General features: G+C 48.0%; 1 protein-coding gene across 1 annotated transcript in view; it reads right to left on the minus strand.

Moving 5' to 3' along the window:
• LOC309549293 (AT-rich interactive domain-containing protein 4B-like) overlaps window positions 1-23,422 on the minus strand; it is a 239,794-nt gene that overhangs the window by 168,757 nt on the left and 47,615 nt on the right. Inside the window, exon 2 of the mRNA XM_082249444.1 lies at window positions 7,890-7,988. Within this exon, the coding sequence (XP_082105570.1) occupies window positions 7,890-7,893 (4 nt within the window). The 5' untranslated portion in view covers window positions 7,894-7,988. The remainder of the gene's footprint in view (window positions 1-7,889; window positions 7,989-23,422) is intronic.

Consider the following 23,422-nt stretch of genomic DNA (forward strand, 5'->3'; position numbering starts at 1 on the left):
ACATTTTCCTGTGCCCAGGGAACGGACTCATACCCTGTGAGCCTCCTGAGATGTTATTTTTGTTTTGTTTTTCCTTTTTGCATCTCATCGTGGACTATTCTGGTTTTGCCATATATCACCAGTCTTCAGAGGAAAAACTACACCCCTTTTTTACACATTTCGTTGTTGCCTGAGATATGTTTGCCTAACCCATTTTACTTGCAGATACAAGAAGTACAAGAATGGGGTTATGTTGTTATTTCCTATGCATGCATGCTTTTCCCTTTCTCTTATATCTTACAGGAAGACACAACATCGAGTCAAAAGTGTGTTGAGGTCGACACACGTTTTACCATGGGGGTATGCAGCGTCCCACTCAGGACACGTGGGAACTGCAAATGTATTACTACTTTGTCATTGCTATATTTTGCATGTGCATTGCTACACCTGTTTAATCCCTGTTCATAGGCTGGTCAAGTGTGCTTCATACTTCCCACCACAAAATGGGGATAGTACCACTCTGGGATATCTATCCCAGCTCAGGTTTATCTGTGGTCAGTGTTCAGTTCAGGAAGTCAGTGTACAGAGAGAAAGCAGAATGTAGAGGTTAGTGAAGGTCAGTCCTAAGAAGGGACAAATTGGAACTGCTTGAATCAAAGGGTAAAAGCCACCAAACGGCAGCAACTGACCTTTGAGAATAAAGGTGAAGGATTTCTTAGCCACTGGCAATCTCACCAAATTTCCCTGGATTCAAAAGGTACCAGAAGCCAAATCACTTACAAGTAAGCACTATACTGAGTCACAGCCTGAGTCCAGCATTACTAAAGCCTATTAACAGTGGATCAGCAGAATTCCTCTATTTACCAAGAGACTGTATTCTAACTGGATGTTTGTACTGCAACCAAAACCAGTCACAGTAAAAGTTGTGAGTTGTATCCTACCACTGTCTACCTCATTCTTCACTATTGCTATTACAACTGGTTGTACCACCATTAACGGTACTGGCGTCACGACAAATACCACCTAGGGACCCAGCCACCACAAGCACTCTAAACCCCACTGTCATCACGGGCACCTCAACCACCATCTTGGCTGGCGTTTCCCTATCACAGAGCGTGCCCCGGAGGATTTCGTGCTGTCTTCCTCTTCACTGTGCGACCAGCCTAGGGAGGCTTTCTGCTAACCGTGAGTAAACCGATGAACTGTAGTATTGCTGTCTCTCATCGGCCCACCCAACATTGCGGAAATGAGACGAGAGAACTTTATCAAAAGATATTGCCGGCGGATGATGTTAGAGATTTGTGACTACTTTGTAAAGGTTGCTGTCCAGGAAGCATGACTGACCCAAACACCACTGGTCAGAGTTGCTACAGCCCCTACTACTGGCAAAGGAAAGCTAGGGCTGCAACAACCACAAGTTTAGAGTGGATATTGTTCTTGGGAAAAAGAATTGGGAAAGCCTCGACTGAAAGAAAACCTACTCCCCCAGCAACAGCTGGGTGTGTGACTCCAGGAGAAAGAAAGTGTGGCTCAATGGTCCCTGAAAGAGGTGTCCCACCATGTTGGAAGCTCCTATATTAGAAAACTGGGAAATGCTATCAGTGAAGGAAAGGAGTTGTGGCTTTCCCTCTGTTGTGGAATACCTCAGGATATAATGCTACTGGCAGAAGACTATCTACAAGCTCAGTCTCATGTACAAAAGTGTCTGCAGTTGCCCCTGCCAACATTGCAAAAGTCCCTATTGAGCCTGTAGTGTTGAATCTGCTGCTATTTTTGCAAGGCTAAAAATGGCAGGTCCAAATGGAGCAAAGGAGTTATTCCAAACCCAGCGCTCGATTCAGTATGTTGGCAGAACAAGAAGAAGGCTGCACGATCATCACTATGACACAGAGGAACTTTAATCTACCAATGTAGCTAAACATTTGAATTAGTGCCATTGAGGCTATTTTCAGGTATAAGCTGTGGAGAAAGTGGTCAACAAGATCCAACAATGAAACAAAACAAAAAGATACCGCTCTAGGATGGTCAACCCTTCTCTATCTCAATATCAGGTTCAGGTCCAGCTCGTAACTGTGAGCTGTTGGATTTAGCACTGTGATTATTCAGGAGAGCAGCATGATGGGTATGCCATCATTAGGTGAAACCTAATTTTGTTTAGTGTTAGTGTGAAATGCATTGGCAGTCTTGTTTATCCTTGCTGTATAGTTTTGGTTGTATAGATACGTTCAAACAAGTGGTTTTATCGCAGTCATCCTTTTATTCTCCAAAAATAAGGAACCAGAATTTAAATTTCTCAAAGTTTTAAAAAACAATCTACTACCATTCAGTGTTTTCAAAATACATGATTTGTCAATGTTTTTAGCTAGCCAGTGCTCACTATCTGTAGTGTTAAACATCGAAATGACAGTGACATATAAGGATGCAATAGATCACTGTCACGGAACCATGAACCAGACGTACAACAACAGATAAGTGAAAATAAGAAAGCTTTATTGAAAAACAACCTATAAAGCAAAAGTCCAAATGGATGGCGAAACCGATGCAGAGTCTTTGCGAAGCCAGGGGTCAGGAACCAGGAGGGTAGTCAGACGAAGCCAGGATCAGGAACCAGCAGGGTAGTCAGACGAAGCCAGGATCAGGAACCAGAAGCAGCAGCAGTCTTAGAAGCATGTGAACACAGGAGGACCAAGCAGGGAACTGAAGCCACAGACCTCCTATATATATGAGCTAGGCATCCAGCTCCTCCCAGTGGGAAGGAGGAGCCGCAGGGTGGGAGGCTACAAGAAACCCAGAAACCAAGATGGCCGCCAGCACATGTCAAACGAAGGAGAACAGCAAGAAGGTAAGACCATGACAGTACCTCCCCCTCAAGGGCCCCTCCTCCGCGGAGTAAAGAACGGTTTCTGAGGGAAGCGTGCGTGGAAGGCTCGGAGCAAGGCAGGAGCATGGACATCTGCGGAGGGAACCCAGGAACGCTCCTCTGGACCATAACCACGCCAATGAACCAAAAACTGCACCCGACCGCGGACCAGGCGTGAGTCCAGGATATTGCTCACCTCATACTCCTCACGATTGCCCACTCGGGCCGGACGAGGCCGAGGAACCGAGGAAGTGAAACGATTATACACCAGTGGCTTCAACAGGGAGACATGAAACACATTGGAGATCCGCATGCCAGGAGAAAGCGCAAGGGCATAGGCTACCGGGTTTACCCTGCGAAGCACTCGGAAGGGACCAACAAAGCGAGGCGCCAGCTTGGGAGTGGGCACTCGAAGGTTGAGGTTGCGGGTGGACAACCATACACGGTCTCCGGCCTGGTAGGAAGGAGCAGGCGCTCGTCTGCGATCAGCCTGGAGTCTCTGGCGCTGCGCAGAGACCTCAAGGGACTTCTGGATCTGTACCCAAGAAGCACGTAGGACGGAAAGGTGATCCTCCACAGCCGGAATATCCTGGGGAGAGAATACCTCCGGTAACACGGCAGGTTGGAACCCATAGTTGGCCATGAAGGGAGACGTCCCAGAGCAAGAGTTCACCGCCGTGTTCCTGGCAAACTCAGCCCAAGGCAGGAGGTCAACCCAATTGTCTTGGTGATCGGAGACATAGCAACGAAGGAATTGCTCCAAGGCCTGATTGGATCGTTCTGCGGCCCCATTGGACTGAGGGTGGTAGGCCGAGGAGAAGGAGAGATGAATCCCCAACTGGGAGCAAAAGGCGCGCCAGAACCTGGACACAAACTGACTCCCCCGATCCGACACAATCTCCTTGGGCAAACCGTGCAACCGGAAGACCTCCCTGGCAAAAATCGTGGCCAACTCCTGTGCAGAGGGTAACTTCTTGAGAGGAACACAGTGGCACATTTTGGAAAACCGATCCACAATCATGAGAATGACCGTATGGCCTCGGGATGCAGGGAGGTCCACAATGAAATCCATCCCCAGGTGTGACCATGGGCGCTCCCCGGTGGCTAAGGGTTGCAGAAGGCCCAACGGAAGGTGCCGAGGGGACTTACTCTGGGCACAAACGGAGCATGCCGCTACATATGCAGCGATGTCGGAACGTAGGGAAGGCCACCAGAACAGACGTGAAACAGCCCAGGACAGCTGATTCTTTCCAGGATGCCCCGCGGTCTTGGAGTTGTGGTAGGTTCGCAACAACCGAGTGCGCAACTCCTCAGGCACAAAACATCTGCCGTTGGGTCTCCCAGAGGGAGCACCAGATTGAGCCGCCAAAATCTGCTCACCCAGGGGAGAGGTCAGGCTGGTGCGAATGGCGGCCAGGATCTGATTCGGAGGTATGACCGAAGTCGGAATCGACTCCTCCCTGGACAGGTCGGAGTACTGCCGTGATAAGGCATCTGCCCTGATGTTCTTGGAACCGGGTAGGTAGGAGACCACGTAATTAAAACGTGACAAGAACAGAGCCCATCTGGCCTGACGTGGTGTCAATTTCTTGGCCTCAGAGAGGTAGGTCAGATTCTTGTGGTCCGTCAGGATGAGGACCGGAACCACCGAACCCTCGAGCAAGTGCCTCCATTCTTTAAGAGCCTGCACGATGGCCAATAACTCCCTGTCACCAATCTGGTAGTTGCACTCCGCGGAAGACAGTTTCCGGGAGTAAAACCCACAAGGAAGCAGAGGACCCTCTGGTGTTCTACGCTGAGACAGAAGGGCGCCTACTCCCGTCTCAGACGCGTCCACCTCGAGGACAAAGGGCAACCCAGGGTTGGGATGCGACAGAATCGGAGCCGACACAAAGGCGGACTTTAGAGCCTCAAAAGCTCGGATGGCCTCGGGCGGCCAGACCTGGGAATTACTGCCCTTCCTGGTCAGATCCGTGAGAGGCTTGGCTAGCATGGAAAAGTCCCTGATGAACTTCCGATAATAATTGGCGAAGCCCAAAAAGCGCTGCAGGGAGCGAAGACCACTGGGCTGGGGCCACTGTAAGACAGCCGAAACCTTCTCAGGATCCATGGAGAACCCTTCAGCGGAAATGATGTAACCTAAGAAGGTTACCTGGGATCGGTGAAATTCGCATTTCTCAAGCTTACCGAACAGCTTGTTCTCTCGTAACCGTTGCAACACTCGTTTGACATCCAGAATGTGGGTCTCCATGGACTCAGAATATACCAAGATGTCATCCAAATAGACCACCACACATTGCTGCAACAGGTCACGGAAAACATCGTTGATGAATTCCTGAAAGACTGCGGGCGCATTGCACAGCCCAAAGGGCATAACCAAGGATTCATAATGACCGGTCCTGGTGTTAAACGCGGTCTTCCACTCATCGCCCGCCTTGATCCTTACGAGGTTATATGCCGCCCTCAGGTCGAGTTTGGTAAAGACCGTGGCCCCTTTAAGGCGATCGAACAGCTCGAAAATCAAGGGTATCGGGTAAGCGTTCTTGATCGTGATGCGATTGAGACCCCTGTAATCGATGCAAGGCCTCAACTCACCGCCCTTCTTTTTCACAAAGAAAAATCCAGCCCCTGCCGGGGACGAGGATTTGCGAATGTGTCCGCGTGAAAGCGCCTCCCTCACGTACTCCTCCATGGCCTCATTCTCCGCTACCGACAGTGGATAGACTTTGCCACGAGGAGGAACGGCACCAGATTGTAACTCGATGGCACAATCGTATGGGCGGTGCGGAGGTAGGGCAACCGCGCGCACCTTATCGAATACATCCCGGTACTCCTCGTATTCAGGGGGCAACAGAGAGTCCGAGGAAGTACACAGCAACTTGACAGGCCCATGGATGCAACTAGCCCCACACTGCGGTGACCACGAGAGGATCTCGGCCGATCTCCAATCGAAAATCGGATTATGCTTCTGGAGCCAGGGGTACCCCAAGACCACCGAGTAGTGTGGAGACGAAATAACCTGGAAGCAGACCGACTCTCTGTGGACGGCACCAATGGCTAACCCCACTGGAAGGGTCTCATGAGTCACCTGTTGCGGCAGAAGGGGTCTGCCGTCTATCGCCTCAAGAGCCAGAGGAGAACCTCGAGCCTGCAGAGGAATGGAATTGGCGGCAGCGAACACACTATCAATGAACAAACCACCAGCACCAGAGTCCACCAACGCCTGGGTCGTCACCGAGCCCCCGACCCAGGAGAGGACAACAGTGATCAGTGGTTTGTCAACACGGGAAACCGGGGACGAGGAGACTCCAACCCAAGATCTGCCCCCGACAGGATCTCAGGTGCGAGCGTTTCCCGGACGGTTCGGACATGCCAACCGAAAATGCCCACTGAGACCACAGTACATGCATCGGCCCTCGCGCCTCCGGAGTACCCTCTCCCCCTCGGACAGGCGAGCAAACCCCAGCTGCATGGGTTCACCCCCAGACAAGTCATCCCCAGGAGGCGTGGGAGGAGAGGGAGGCACGGGTGGGACAGCAAAGGTTGGCGCCAATCTGTTAGGAGGCCTCCGCAGACTCTCCTTAAAGGAAGGTCTCTCCCTGAGTCTGGTGTCAATCAAAATCAGGAAAGAAATAAGAGACTCGAGCTCCACTGGTAGGTCCTTAGCTGCAACCTCATCCTTCAAGGCATCCGAGAGACCATGAGAGAAAGCAGCGACCAGAGCCTCATTATTCCAGCCCACCTCTGCTGCCAGGGTACGAAACTCAATGGCGTATTCAGCTACGGATCGTGAACCCTGTCTGATGGACATAAGGAGCTTCGCAGCAGAGGCAGCACGAGCCGGCACATCGAATACCTTCCGAAGAGAAGCAACAAAACCGGAAAACTCGGCAACCACCGGATTGTTGTTCTCCCATAAAGGGCTGGCCCAGGCCAAGGCCTTGTCCGAGAGCAGCGAGATTAAGAAGCCCACCTTTGATCTCTCAGTAGGAAAGGCATGTGGCAGCAACTCGAAATAAATGCCCACCTGGTTAAGGAAACCTCGGCACTGAGTTGGCTCTCCCCCAAAGCGCTGTGGAAGGGGGGCAGAACCGGACATACCCCGAAACACCGCAGGCGCAATAACAGGTGTCGGGGTAGACTCTGGCGCAACAACCGGAGCGGCAGTAGGAGCGGGCCCAGGAGCGACAACCGACCCATCGGCAACGGGAGCGAAATGAGCCGTGCGTTCAAGCAGGGTTTGCAACGCCACGGCGAACTGACCCAACAGGTGATCCTGCTGATCAAGTCTGGCAACCAGCGAGGGTAGTGAGGATGGCCCTGTACCGTCAGAATTCATGGCCTGTGGTACCGTGCGTTCAAGCAGGGTTTGCAACGCCACGGCGAACCAACCCAACAGGTAATCCTGCTGATCAAGTCTGGCAACCAGCGTGGGTAGCGAGGATGGCCCTGTACCGTCAGAATTCATGGCTTGGTCCTAATGTCACGGAACCATGAACCAGACGTACAACAACAGATAAGTGAAAATAAGAAAGCTTTATTGAAAAACAAGCTATAAAGCAAAAGTCCAAACGGATGGCGAAACCGATGCAGAGTCTTTGCGAAGCCAGGGGTCAGGAACCAGGAGGGTAGTCAGACGAAGCCAGGATCAGGAACCAGCAGGGTAGTCAGACGAAGCCAGGATCAGGAACCAGAAGCAGCAGCAGTCTTAGAAGCATGTGAACACAGGAGGACCAAGCAGGGAACTGAAGCCACAGACCTCCTATATATATGAGCTAGGCATCCAGCTCCTCCCAGTGGGAAGGAGGAGCCGCAGGGTGGGAGGCTACAAGAAACCCAGAAACCAAGATGGCTGCCAGCACATGTCAAACGAAGGAGAACAGCAAGAAGGTAAGACCATGACAATCACACATTTATTTTCACATGCATTTTTTCCATTGATGTTCCATTAAAGTGGATTTACAGGCAGATTTTTTTTTTTACCTTAATGCAACTAGTAAGTTAGCTATTAATAAATATTATACTTGTCTTAAGTATTTAATTGACTTACCCATTTTCCTCTTATGGATCACAGATTTATGATTTTGCTTAAATTTTTTTACTGTGCACTTTTCTACATGGCCACTGTTCTCAACAGTTTCATTTTTACCTGTTTATAACAGAAAGAAAAAATTAATAAAAAGCTGTAAAAGCGTTCATAAAGGTTTTGTAGATATAGTGAATTTAGTCTAATGGATCACTTTCATAACAAAAGGTGTTTTGAACTGTTTGATGCAACTTCAACTTAAAGTATAACTAATGGCAAAGCTATTTTCCTGTATAGAGTGGAGAAAGATTATAACACCTGTCGGGTTTTTACTGCTGTCTGTGCTCGTCAGGAAGATTCACCCTCTTTATTAGTTGCGTTTACTCTTAGAGTGAAGGTGAAAGAAAATTCACATTTTGGGTTGCCACCAAATGAAGACTTAGAGCTCTTTCACACGGAGCAGACCGTATTGCGATCCGCTCCGGAACTTTTTTCTTTTTTTCACGGACACGGATGACACTTGTGTCATCCGCACCGTATGTCCGCTTATCATCCCATCCGTTTGCGGATGATATACGGACATAATGTATGTCTATGGGCATTGCGGATGTCAGCGGATGACACTGCTGATATCCGATTTTGCATCCGTTCCGTTTTTTAAACGGAACAAAAATAGGGTTCTGTTCCATTTCAAAAATCGGAACAGAACTGAAAGGAGGAAAATCGGATGTCAGCGGATAGTCATCTGCTGACATCCGCAATCACATAGACATTCATTATGTCCGTATATCACCCGCAAACGGATGGGGTGATTTACGGACATACGGAACGTCCGTGTGAAAGAGCCCTTATTGCAAAATCTTCCAATGGGACACTAGTTCTGATATACTGGTGGCTAACAGGACATAGATGGCAAAAACAAAACTGACAGGGACTATAACTTCTCCTTAATCCAAAAAGTGAAAAAAGTTTTGCTTTTAGTTTTACTTTAAAACAGAAGAAAGAAGCTTGAAAATTATTACAATAATAGCTCAGTTACTATCAAACATGGCCAAATATCTGATACGTTCAACATCTGACATGAATTGGGTTGATTCATGTATAGATATGATCCGGTAAAGTGACTATAAACCAAAGAACATTCATTTTTATTGGCTGATCCTGCCAGCAACACACTTCTCGTCTCAGGGTGACAGCACTAACTCACTGTGCTGCATCTATGGAGAAGGATTCGCACTGTCATGTTAGAACAGGATTTTTTTATTTAAACACCAACCCTACATATAATCTTCATAACATAGGGAGAGATGTTCTGCAGTCCAAAAAGAGCTGAAAATTGCTAACTTATAATGGTCAGCAGAGGCAGATACCATAGGAGGTTATCAACTCCAAAGATTTTTTTGGCAGGATCAACCTGCATTTTTGCATCAAAAAACACTTTCAATTATATATTTACCAGAAAAAAAGCGAGCAAATAAGAGTTTATTGCAAAGGCATACATAAACTATATTACCAAATCAGTTTTCTTTCTTAACACTTATTTTAGTTTAGTTATATAGGCTGTACCCCTATATTAGGAATGGTCTCTGATATATGTCCACTAGTCTTTATGCCTGTCAACATTAAGTGAATGCATCAAAACATTAGCCCTACATTGGGTCCTTTCCCAAAATATCTACCTGTGTCCTTCCCTACCCTTATGGGCCTGGAGAAGGTGCAGGAATATGGAAGCATTTATGTGGGGAATGTAGATTTCATGCCAGCTCCCAAAAAAAACAGGGTTTTACAAGACATGCTGTGAAAATCCTAACCATTTTAACAATAACCCACCACTCACTGTATACTCATTCACAGAAATATATTTATTTCAATATTTTTTAATTAAAATTATATGAAATAACTCAAGAATAAGAAAAACTCGATACACTTTTGTGAATGGAATTCACTGATGTCTTGATGACCTGGCCACCTGCACGGAAATGTAAACTCTATGCAAAACAAAAACTTGCAAGCCCCCTGCAACTTGCTTGTCAGTGGCTGTTCAGGGATTTCAGGCTGATAAAGGAAGGCTGATTAAGAAAATGTTATAGTTCTTCTGAAACACTTTCCTGATCATACACACACTCTCACAGGAGGGCATCCAGGCTGTTCATCTCTTCATGTACGGCAGACTCCAGCAGTAAAGACTTGGCTCACTGGACTGGCTGACAGCAACAGCCACTGTGGCTCCAGCTTTTCTAGTCTCTCAAGCAGCTTCACTCCCCACTGTCATAGACAGCTCCCCTCCCCACACCTCCAGCGGCTCTTACTCCTGTGCCTTCAGTGGTCCCATCTATCCATCCACAGCCATGGGCTCATCTTATTGTCACATGTGCTCAGTTGCTTCACCAAGGCAAGTGCATATTACTTTTTAAAAAACATTTTTCAATAAACTAACTTACTACACTATATTGGGCTACATGGTGCCTCTCTCCTTTTTATCCATATTTTCAGTTTTTCTGCCCTGGTTGACTGTCAGCCTGTATGGGGTCATGGCATACTCCTAATTTGGGAATTCACTGAAACCGTTCTCTTCCTGAGCGCGACAAGACCACAGAAAATGCACTGACGTTTCAGGACCCATCCTTGTAAGAGCAGTTTTTCCTAACTACAGGACCTCTGGCCTATCTCTTCCTTCTGGATGTTAGGAACCTCACAAGAAAGCACACAGTCTATTTGATTTACTCGTACCACATTCTGTGAAATCAGTACATATCAAACAGAAAAGCCCTAAACAGAAAACCGCTAAAATTATATTTTTTGGTACCACACCAAAAAGTATTATAACAAATTGAATGTTTTATTCAAAACATTCCATAAAAAATTGTTTTAAAAAAAAGCCCCATAGGGCATTTCAACAAAGGGAGAAATAATCCACAATGTTTGGTATATTGCAGATTACAACACAGATTATAACTGTAATGCAGCGAGAGGCAAGAATTATTGTCCAGATATGATATTCCATTAACGATTCCAAACATGAGCATTTCACAGGACAAGGCCCACTTTTTTAGAAAAGAACTGCTGCATCTGCTGAAATGCTTTCTATATATATATGTTTAAAAGCATAAATTGTTTCAACAAATGCCATGTCTGATCAACCGGACCCCCACATAGTCCTCATATGATTGCTAAGAGAGAAAAGTGTACACTCAGTCTTTCCCCTAATCCTCCCTCAAAAAAGGAGAGAAGCACAAAAAATTGTTCACAAAGCACATTCATCCCAGGTAGTTTAGTCTTGTTTTCAAATAAGTATCTCTGCAGTTGGAGGAGCATCCTATGATTCACAGCAGTCTGTGCCTCAACAACAGCACTCCAGGGTACTGATTCTGTACATGTGTTTCCATCTTTGAACAGCCCTATCTGCAATTTATCCCAGAAGACTTTGCTTTCTGCTTCTACTGTATGATGCCTTATGTTTGACACAACATTAGGCAGACTCACTGTGTGATGCTTAGAAGTCTTTCTCTGAGCTGTCCCTTTTCCATTCAACCTCAGAGTCCTCATTCAGGCATACATGAGGCTGGTCTATTTGTTTTAAAGTGAGTGCCATCGATTACATCCCTGATCATTAAGGTCTTAGTCCAGCCGACTCTGGTAAAAAGTCTCTTTCTTTCCCCCATTTGCTGTCTGGATTCTAACTCTGGGTAAGTGGACCTACTGTATTTGACTTCTGACCTACAGGACTCATCAGTAGATTCTCTTAACTCTATTAGTGAAGGCAAACACTTGGACTACTCTGCTAGGCAAAGCAAGGCCATGATGAGCCTTATTTAAGCGGTCATTGCAATGTTTAAGCTAGATGATGTTTTTACGCTCTCTGTAAGTAAGGCTGTTTTGCTGGGATTTAAAAAACTGAAAAGATCTGCTAAGGTACTCCAGATTCACCCCCATTGCAAGGGTTACTTGCTAATGATTGCAAACATTTTGATGTCTTTTTTTAAACTTTGGATAATCTATAATTTTCCTGTCTAAACAAGACTAATTTCAGCTAAGGATGTTCCAATATTTTGGGATTCAATGGACAAGAATGTATTATCTCTCTTGAAGTTACTTAAGACTACAGCAGGTTTGGTGCGGCAACCCATTTTTCCCTCTGATTTTGTTGCTTAGGCAGTAATGGATTGGTCCAGACTACTACACTGGGAAATGACTACTGAAAATGTGTTGCAGCAACTTGTTGATTTGATGAATTAAAGCATTCAGGTGATAAAGTATCATTGTTATGCTATCCCGTATAACACAAGTCTAGGCAACATAGTCTTTGGCTCAGCTGCTTTTCCTGGGCAACAGAGTTTGAAGGGTACCTGCCCAAGATTAATAGGAATGATAAAGGAAGCAAAAGCATACATTTGCCTCAGCACTGTATTTTCCAATGTATTGCTAAGAAAAGAACTTATGGTGTGCACAAAAATGTTTTTATTTTACCTTATTTTAGTAATTGGGTTTATATGATAGATATGTTAGGATAAAAAAGTGTGAAAGGGCAGCTGCTATTTCAGCTGGAAACTTGTGGTTTATTGGGTTCTTCATGCTGAACAAAGAAAAAGAATTAAAAGATTACCTTGAGAAATTCATTAACCGCTTGCCGACTGCTCACAGTATATTTACTGCGGCAGTCGGCCCCTCACAGGCAGAGTGACGTAGGTCTACGTCGCTCGCCTGTGAGGCTCTGGGGAGCGAGCGCGCGCCCGCGGAGGCGCGCTCCCGCTCCCGCGCGGTCACGGACCCCCCCGCGCGTGTGACCAGCGGACCCGATGTCCGCCGGTCACTCGGCGATCGGCGGGGGAGAAGGAGAATGTCAGGCAGCTTGTGTAAACAAGCCACCTGTCATTCTCCTCGCTGTAAAAACACTGATCACTCGGATCTAGTATGTAGATCCGTTGATCAGTGTCCTTACAGCTAGAGCTACAGCCAATCACAGTAAGAATCACGCCCCTAGGGACACACACAGCCCCTCCCTCCCAAATAAAGTTAACCCCTTCACTACCAGTGCATTTTTACAGTAACAGTGCATATATATAGCACTGATTACTGTAGAAATGTCACTGGTAACCCCAAAAGTGTCAAAAATGTCAGTCAAGGGTCCGATCTGTCCGCCCCAATGTCGCAGTACCGCAAAAAAAATCGCAGATCGCCGCCATTACACGTTAAAAAAAAAAAACACCAAAAATGACAGAAATCTTTCCCTTTGTTAGTAAACGCGATAACTTTCGCGCAAACCAATCAAAATACGCTTTTTGCGATTTTTTTTTACCAAACATAGGTAGCATAAAACAAATTGGCCGAAAATTTAAAAAAATTTTGATTTTTACATTTTTTTTTGGGGAATTTCATATAAAAAAATGTGAAAAATATTGTTATTTTTGCAAAATGTACGCTCTTTTTTTGTTTATAGCGCAAAAAGTAAAAATCGCACGGGTGATCAAATACCACCAAAAGAAAGCTCTGTTTGTGGGAAAAAAAGGACGCCAAATTTGTTTAGATACAGCGTCGCATGACCGCGCAATTGTCTGTTAAAGTCACGCAGTGCCGAATCGCAAAATACCCTCTGGTCGTTTAGCAGGAAAATCCTCCGGGGCTTAAGTGGTTAAAGCAATATTTGTCAAAATGCATAAAATTGCCTCTAACGGGGGAAGCATATAAGTGGCAGAATAACTGCAGATATAAACTCAACTTGGGACAAAAAAAAAAAGAGAAGAACTCAATTAAAGATTATATGAAAGAATCTGACTCCTCTTCATCTTCTTCGCTTTCAGAAGGTTTGCATATAACATGGACAACTAGGAACACCATTTACTACACTTCAAGTAAACAAGGTTTTTATGGTGGTAGGTAGGGTTGAGCGGACACCTAGATGTCCGTGTTTGACGGATTCGGCCGAACTTTAAAGAAAAGTCCGGGTCCGTGTCCCGGACTTTTACTGAACTTTTCCCGGACACCGAACCCCATTGAAGTCAATGGGGACCCGAACTTTAAGGCACTAAAATGGCTCTAAAACACCAAAGGAAAGGGCTAGAGTGCTGCAAATGGCAGCAAAACGTAATTAAGAGCATGGCAAGTGCTCTGCAAACAAATGTGGATAGGGAAATAACTTAAAACAACAAAAAAAAAAACAGAAAAATAAAACAATGTTCTTCTTCATCTCTGAAGGACGAGGCCCATATGGAGTAGGAGGGAGGTTGAGGTGGTGGTGGATGTGGCGGTGACATAGGCATGCGCACAGGGTGTGCCGGGTGTGCCTGGGCACACCCTAATCACCTAGGGCACATAGCATTGCCAGTGAGGAGATGGGAAAGATCTCCCTCGGACCTGCTCTGCTCTATTTCTCTTTGCCTACAGGTACATGGCCCGATACATTACTCTCCCTGCTGGCAAACACATGCATGTGTATTTCAACTTTGGGGTGCACACCTTAATGCAATAGGCTGCGCACACCTATGGGCGGTGTAGGTGGAAGCGGCAGTGGAGGAGGACCAGGGCCGGATTAAGAGCATCATGGGCTTGGTGCTGAGGATTTTGAAGGGCCTTAAGGGCCGTGCCTTGCCATGCACCCAGAGGAGGAAGGGTGCAGCCATGCATGCCTAATTCAACATGGGATGCTGTCTCTGAAGCCCATAAACACATCCATGCATCGGCAACTGTCCCTCCTTGTCCGGCCTTCGCGCTGTGTGGGGAGGTTCTGAGGGTGCTGCCTGGGGAAGCGAGCATAGAAGCCAGACTTCTGTGTTTACAAGTGACAGAAGAGCGGTAACAGTGAATATGGCCAACCCGGGGCCTATATAAAAGGTAGGGGCCTGGAGCTGCAGCTCCAATAGCCCCTACGTTAATCTGGCCCTGAGGAGGAGGACGAGGTAGCCAACACTGCTTCTTTTCACAAATTTTAAATGAGGGTACACCCCAAAAGAGTGAGAAAGAGCAAAAATGGAACAATGGGTGGGTAAGGTCGGTATCCATTGCTATTCTGCACAAGGTACGGAAAAGTCCCGTGGGATCCATGTCTGGTTCATTTTAATGAACGTGAGCTTGTCCACATTGTCTCTGGACAGGCGGCTGCGCTTGTCTGTTATAACGCCCCCAGCCGTGCTAAATACCCGTTCAGATAATACACTGGCTGCAGGGCACGCCAGCACCTCCAAGGCGTAAAGGGCAAGCTCAGGCCATGTGCCCAATTTGGAGACCCAGAAGTTGAAGGGGGCAGACCCCTCATTCACTACATGTAGGCGTGTGCACACATACTGCTCCACCATGTTGGTAAAATGCTGCCTCCTGCTAAGACGTTCCATCTGAGCTGCTGGTGCTGCTGTTTGTTGTGGCGTGCTGACAAAGCTTTTCCACATTTCGGCCATGCTAACCCTGCCTTCTGAGGTGCTGGTGGTGCCCTGGTTGCGTTGGCGACCTCCTCCTCCTCCTCTGCCTTGTGCTTCCACTGCGGCCCCGCTGTCAGATGGGAATGCCAGCAGCATGGCGTCTACCAGCGTGCGCTTGTACTCGCGCATCTTGCGATCGCGCTCCAGTGAGTGAATTAAGGACGGTACGTTGTCCTTGTAATGGGGATCCAGCAGCGTGGCCACCCAGTAATCAGCACAAGTTAGAATGTGGGCAACTCGGCGGTCGTTGTGGAGACACTGCAGCATGTAATCGCTCATGTGTGCCAGGCTGCCCAGAGGCAACGAAAGGCTGTCCTCTGTGGGAGGTGTATCGTCCGTGTCCTCTGTATCCCCCCAGCCACGCACCAGTGATGGCCATGAGCTGGCCTGGGTGCCACCCTGCTGTGAACATGGTTCCATCTCCTCCTCCAGCTCCTCCTCCTCCTCATCCTCCTCATCCTCCAGAACTGTGCCCCTGCTGGACAATTGTGTCCCTGGCGTTTGTGTGTGCAGGAACCCACCCTCGGAGCCCCTTGCGAATGACTGCCCTGAAAGCCTTGGAAATGTTACCTCTTCATCCTCCTCCTCATCCTGTGCCACATCCTCTTCCATCATCGCCCGAATTGTTTTTTCAAGGAGGCATAGAAGTGGGATAGTTAAGCTGAGAACGGCGTCATTGCCACTGGCCATGTTGGTGGAGTACTCAAAACAGCGCAACAAGGCACACAGGTCTCGCATGGAGGCCCAGTTATTGGTGGTGAAGTGGTGCTGTTCCGCAGAGCGACTCACGCGTGCGTGCTGCAGCTGAAACTCCACTATCGCCTGCTGCTGCTCGCACAGTCTTTCCAGCATGTGCAAGGTGGAGTTCCACCTTGTGGGCACGTCACATATGAGGCGGTGAGCGGGAAGGCCGAAGTTAAGCTGCAGCGCTGCCAGGCGAGCAGCAGCAGGGTGAGAACGCCGAAAGTGCGCACAAACGGCCCGCACTTTCTGCAGCAGCTCTGACATATCGGGGTAGTTTTTAAGGAACCTTTGCACCACCAAATTCAGCACATGCGCCAGGCAAGGGATGTGCGTCAAACCGGCTAGGCCCAGAGCTGCTATGAGATTTCGCCCATTATCGCACACCACCAGGCCGGGCTTGAGGCTCGCTGGCAGCAACCACTCATTTGTCTGCTGTTCCATGCTCCTCCACAACTCCTGCGCGCTGTGTGGTTTTTCCCCCAAACAGGCAAGTTGTAAAACTGCCTGCTGTCGTTTACCCCTGGCCGTGCTGAAGTTGGTGGTGAAGGTGTTACGCTGTCCGGATGAGGAGGCGGTAGAGGATGAGGAAGCGGAGTAGGAGGAGTTAGGAACAGGAGGCAAACTGAAGCGCCCTGCAATCCTCGGTGGTGGAAGGACATGCGCCAAATTGCTATCCGCCTAAGGCCCATCCGCCACTGCATTTACCCAGTGTGCCGTTAGGGAGATATAACGCCCCTGACCGTGCTTACTAGTCCACGTATCGGTAGTTAGGTGGACCTTGGCACAGATGGCGTTGCGCAGTGCACACCTGATTTTTTCCCCCACTTGGTTGTGCAGGGAAGGGATGGCTTGCCTGGAAAAGTAGTGGCGGCTGGGCACGACGTACTGTGGGACAGCCACCGACATAAGGTTTTTAAAACTGTGCGTCTCCACCAGACGGAATGACAGCATTTCAAAGGCCAATAATTTTGAAATGCTGGCATTCAGGGCCAGGGATCGCGGGTGGGTAGGGGGGTACTTCCTCTTCCTCTCAAGTGTTTGGGAGATGGAAAGCTGAACGCTTCCACGGGACATTGTGGAGATGGTTGTTGGTGACCCAGGTGGTGGTGTTGCTGACAGATCGTCTGTTTGCGGGGTGGCAGGTGCCGGTATCACTACAGATGTGGCTGGAGCGGCCAAGACTGCAGCAGAAGAGGAAGCAGGATGAGCCAGAGACGTTTCTTGGTTTTGAAGGTGTGTACTCCACTGCAGCTCGTGCTTTGCACTTAGATGCCTGATCATGCAGGTTGTGCTCAGGTTGAGAAGGTTTATGCCTCGCTTCAAGCTCTGATTGCACAGGGTGCAAACCACTCGTGTCCTGTCATCAGCACATTTTCTAAAGAACTTCCACGCTAGAGAACTCCTTTGAGCTGACTTTGGTGCGCTCGTTCCCTTGCTGCGTTGGGCAGTAGCGGGCGTAGTGTCTAGGGCACGGCCGCTCCGCTTCTGCACCCTGCTCCCTCTTCTGCTGTGCTGGTGGCTCTGTGCGACCACCGCCTCTTCCTCCAAACTACTCAGGTCACCTGCATGACGTTCATTCCATGTGGGGTCGAGGACCTCATCGTCCTCCACATCATCTTCCACCCAGTCTTCACCCCTGCCCTCCTTGTCGGTCTCCACAATGCTGAACGCCGCAGCAGTTGGCACCTGCGTTTCGTCATCATCGGAGACGTGCTGTGATGATCCTTGCATGTACTCATCTTGAGAAATAAGTGGTTGGGCATCGCTGCACTCAATCTCTTCCACTTCTGGGGCAGGGCTAGGTGGATGGCCCTGGGAAACCCTGCTGACAGAGTCATCAAAAAGAAGAAGAGACTGCTGTATGGCTTGGGGCTCAGACTGCTTGCCTGATTTGCAAGGGGGTGAGGTGAAAGACGGTTGGACATCGGCTGCAGGTGCCAACTGTGACCTTTCTGCAGTAGACTGGGTGGGAGACAATGTGAAGGAACTGGAGGCACTGTCAGCAGCAAACCAATCTACTATCGCCTCCACTTGTTCTGGCCTCATCACTTCTAGGGGCGTATGATGCCCTACCAAATACTGATGCAGGTTCTGTCGCCTACTCACACTTGAGGAAGGTGTTTCACTTGTGCGTGTAGCTGGCACAGATCGACCACGTCCTCTCCTTGCAACAGGAGCTCTACCAGCAGCACCACGACCCAGGCCACGGCCCTTATTTGACGGTCTCCTCATATTTCTGTAATTTAAGATCTTGCCCTAGAAAGGTTTTTATTGAATAGCGGAAAAGGAAATATGATCCAAAAAAGTGTATGTATCTCGCACGTACAAAACCACACTAGGCCCCAATTACTATTGTTTCTACCCCTAAAAGGATGGATGAGGAGTAGGAGGAGTATGGAACAGACAGCACCCTCAAATCTTCAGAAGTATGAGATGAACCTCAAAAACTTGGAAAGGTGGATCTCACACGTACCGACACAGACTATCCCGCAATTCAATTGATCCTCAAAGGTTTTTATTGAATAGCGGAATAGGAAATATGATCAAAAAAAGTGTATGTATCTCGCACGTACACCACCACACTAGGCCCCAATTACTATTGTTTGTACCCCTAAAAGGATGGTTGAGCAGTAGGAGGAGGAGTATGGAACAGGCAGCACCCTCAAATCTTCAGAAGTATGAGATGAACCCCAAAAACTTGGAAAGGTGGATCTCACACGTACCGACACAGACTATCACGCAATTTAATTGATCCCCAAAGGTTTTAATTGAATAGCGGAATAGAAAATATGATCAAAAAGAAAGTGTATGTATCTCACACGTACACCACCACACTAGGCCCCAATTACTATTGTTTGTACCCCTAAAAGGATGGTTGAGCAGTAGGAGGAGGAGTATGGAACAGGCAGCACCCTCAAATCTTCAGAAGTATGAGATGAACCCCAAAAACTTGGAAAGGTGGATCTCACACGTACCGACACAGACTATCACGCAATTTAATTGATCCCCAAAGGTTTTAATTGAATAGCGGAATAGAAAATATGATCAAAAAGAAAGTGTATGTATCTCACACGTACACCACCACACTAGGCCCCAATTACTATTGTTTGTACCCCTAAAAGGATGGTTGAGCAGTAGGAGGAGGAGTATGGAACAGGCAGCACCCTCAAATCTTCAGAAGTATGAGATGAACCCCAAAAACTTGGAAAGGTGGATCTCACACGTACCGACACAGACTATCACGCAATTTAATTGATCCCCAAAGGTTTTAATTGAATAGCGGAATAGAAAATATGATCAAAAAGAAAGTGTATGTATCTCACACGTACACCACCACACTAGGCCCCAATTACTATTGTTTGTACCCCTAAAAGGATGGTTGAGGAGTAGGAGGAGGAGTATGGAACAGGCAGCACCCTCAAATCTTCAGAAGTATGAGATGAACCCCAAAAACTTGGAAAGGTGGATCTCACACGTACCGACACAGACTATCTAGCAATTTAATTGATCCCCAAAGGTTTTAATTGAATAGCGGAATAGAAAATATGATCAAAAAGAAAGTGTATGTATCTCACACGTACACCACCACACTAGGCCCCAATTACTATTGTTTGTACCCCTAAAAGGATGGTTGAGCAGTAGGAGGAGGAGTATGGAACAGGCAGCACCCTCAAATCTTCAGAAGTATGAGATGAACCCCAAAAACTTGGAAAGGTGGATCTCACACGTACCGACACAGACTATCACGCAATTTAATTGATCCCCAAAGGTTATAATTGAATAGCGGAATAGAAAATATGATCAAAAAGAAAGTGTATGTATCTCACACGTACACCACCACACTAGGCCCCAATTACTATTGTTTGTACCCCTAAAAGGATGGTTGAGGAGTAGGAGGAGGAGTATGGAACAGGCAGCACCCTCAAATCTTCAGAAGTATGAGATGAACCCCAAAAACTTGGAAAGGTGGATCTCACACGTACCGACACAGACTATCACGCAATTTAATTGATCCCCAAAGGTTTTAATTGAATAGCGGAATAGAAAATATGATCAAAAAGAAAGTGTATGTATCTCACACGTACACCACCACACTAGGCCCCAATTACTATTGTTTGTACCCCTAAAAGGATGGTTGAGCAGTAGGAGGAGGAGTATGGAACAGGCAGCACCCTCAAATCTTCAGAAGTATGAGATGAACCCCAAAAACTTGGAAAGGTGGATCTCACACGTACCGACACAGACTATCACGCAATTTAATTGATCCCCAAAGGTTTTAATTGAACCAGTCTTTCCAGCATGTGCAAGGTGGAGTTCCACCTTGTGGGCACGTCACATATGAGGCGGTGAGCGGGAAGGCCGAAGTTAAGCTGCAGCGCTGCCAGGCGAGCAGCAGCAGGGTGAGAACGCCGAAAGTGCGCACAAACGGCCCGCACTTTCTGCAGCAGCTCTGACATATCGGGGTAGTTTTTAAGGAACCTTTGCACCACCAAATTCAGCACATGCGCCAGGCAAGGGATGTGCGTCAAACCGGCTAGGCCCAGAGCTGCTATGAGATTTCGCCCATTATCGCACACCACCAGGCCGGGCTTGAGGCTCGCTGGCAGCAACCACTCATTTGTCTGCTGTTCCATGCTCCTCCACAACTCCTGCGCGCTGTGTGGTTTTTCCCCCAAACAGGCAAGTTGTAAAACTGCCTGCTGTCGTTTACCCCTGGCCGTGCTGAAGTTGGTGGTGAAGGTGTTACGCTGTCCGGATGAGGAGGCGGTAGAGGATGAGGAAGCGGAGTAGGAGGAGTTAGGAACAGGAGGCAAACTGAAGCGCCCTGCAATCCTCGGTGGTGGAAGGACATGCGCCAAATTGCTATCCGCCTAAGGCCCATCCGCCACTGCATTTACCCAGTGTGCCGTTAGGGAGATATAACGCCCCTGACCGTGCTTACTAGTCCACGTATCGGTAGTTAGGTGGACCTTGGCACAGATGGCGTTGCGCAGTGCACACCTGATTTTTTCCCCCACTTGGTTGTGCAGGGAAGGGATGGCTTGCCTGGAAAAGTAGTGGCGGCTGGGCACGACGTACTGTGGGACAGCCACCGACATAAGGTTTTTAAAACTGTGCGTCTCCACCAGACGGAATGACAGCATTTCAAAGGCCAATAATTTTGAAATGCTGGCATTCAGGGCCAGGGATCGCGGGTGGGTAGGGGGGTACTTCCTCTTCCTCTCAAGTGTTTGGGAGATGGAAAGCTGAACGCTTCCACGGGACATTGTGGAGATGGTTGTTGGTGACCCAGGTGGTGGTGTTGCTGACAGATCGTCTGTTTGCGGGGTGGCAGGTGCCGGTATCACTACAGATGTGGCTGGAGCGGCCAAGACTGCAGCAGAAGAGGAAGCAGGATGAGCCAGAGACGTTTCTTGGTTTTGAAGGTGTGTACTCCACTGCAGCTCGTGCTTTGCACTTAGATGCCTGATCATGCAGGTTGTGCTCAGGTTGAGAAGGTTTATGCCTCGCTTCAAGCTCTGATTGCACAGGGTGCAAACCACTCGTGTCCTGTCATCAGCACATTTTCTAAAGAACTTCCACGCTAGAGAACTCCTTTGAGCTGACTTTGGTGCGCTCGTTCCCTTGCTGCGTTGGGCAGTAGCGGGCGTAGTGTCTAGGGCACGGCCGCTCCGCTTCTGCACCCTGCTCCCTCTTCTGCTGTGCTGGTGGCTCTGTGCGACCACCGCCTCTTCCTCCAAACTACTCAGGTCACCTGCATGACGTTCATTCCATGTGGGGTCGAGGACCTCATCGTCCTCCACATCATCTTCCACCCAGTCTTCACCCCTGCCCTCCTTGTCGGTCTCCACAATGCTGAACGCCGCAGCAGTTGGCACCTGCGTTTCGTCATCATCGGAGACGTGCTGTGATGATCCTTGCATGTACTCATCTTGAGAAATAAGTGGTTGGGCATCGCTGCACTCAATCTCTTCCACTTCTGGGGCAGGGCTAGGTGGATGGCCCTGGGAAACCCTGCTGACAGAGTCATCAAAAAGAAGAAGAGACTGCTGTATGGCTTGGGGCTCAGACTGCTTGCCTGATTTGCAAGGGGGTGAGGTGAAAGACGGTTGGACATCGGCTGCAGGTGCCAACTGTGACCTTTCTGCAGTAGACTGGGTGGGAGACAATGTGAAGGAACTGGAGGCACTGTCAGCAGCAAACCAATCTACTATCGCCTCCACTTGTTCTGGCCTCATCACTTCTAGGGGCGTATGATGCCCTACCAAATACTGATGCAGGTTCTGTCGCCTACTCACACTTGAGGAAGGTGTTTCACTTGTGCGTGTAGCTGGCACAGATCGACCACGTCCTCTCCTTGCAACAGGAGCTCTACCAGCAGCACCACGACCCAGGCCACGGCCCTTATTTGACGGTCTCCTCATATTTCTGTAATTTAAGATCTTGCCCTAGAAAGGTTTTTATTGAATAGCGGAAAAGGAAATATGATCCAAAAAAGTGTATGTATCTCGCACGTACAAAACCACACTAGGCCCCAATTACTATTGTTTCTACCCCTAAAAGGATGGATGAGGAGTAGGAGGAGTATGGAACAGACAGCACCCTCAAATCTTCAGAAGTATGAGATGAACCTCAAAAACTTGGAAAGGTGGATCTCACACGTACCGACACAGACTATCCCGCAATTCAATTGATCCTCAAAGGTTTTTATTGAATAGCGGAATAGGAAATATGATCAAAAAAAGTGTATGTATCTCGCACGTACACCACCACACTAGGCCCCAATTACTATTGTTTGTACCCCTAAAAGGATGGTTGAGCAGTAGGAGGAGGAGTATGGAACAGGCAGCACCCTCAAATCTTCAGAAGTATGAGATGAACCCCAAAAACTTGGAAAGGTGGATCTCACACGTACCGACACAGACTATCACGCAATTTAATTGATCCCCAAAGGTTTTAATTGAATAGCGGAATAGAAAATATGATCAAAAAGAAAGTGTATGTATCTCACACGTACACCACCACACTAGGCCCCAATTACTATTGTTTGTACCCCTAAAAGGATGGTTGAGCAGTAGGAGGAGGAGTATGGAACAGGCAGCACCCTCAAATCTTCAGAAGTATGAGATGAACCCCAAAAACTTGGAAAGGTGGATCTCACACGTACCGACACAGACTATCACGCAATTTAATTGATCCCCAAAGGTTTTAATTGAATAGCGGAATAGAAAATATGATCAAAAAGAAAGTGTATGTATCTCACACGTACACCACCACACTAGGCCCCAATTACTATTGTTTGTACCCCTAAAAGGATGGTTGAGCAGTAGGAGGAGGAGTATGGAACAGGCAGCACCCTCAAATCTTCAGAAGTATGAGATGAACCCCAAAAACTTGGAAAGG

The sequence above is a fragment of the Pelophylax lessonae genome, assembly GCF_965119305.1.
Source record: "Pelophylax lessonae genome assembly, chromosome: 3".
In the NCBI taxonomy this organism is placed as follows: domain Eukaryota; kingdom Metazoa; phylum Chordata; class Amphibia; order Anura; family Ranidae; genus Pelophylax; species Pelophylax lessonae.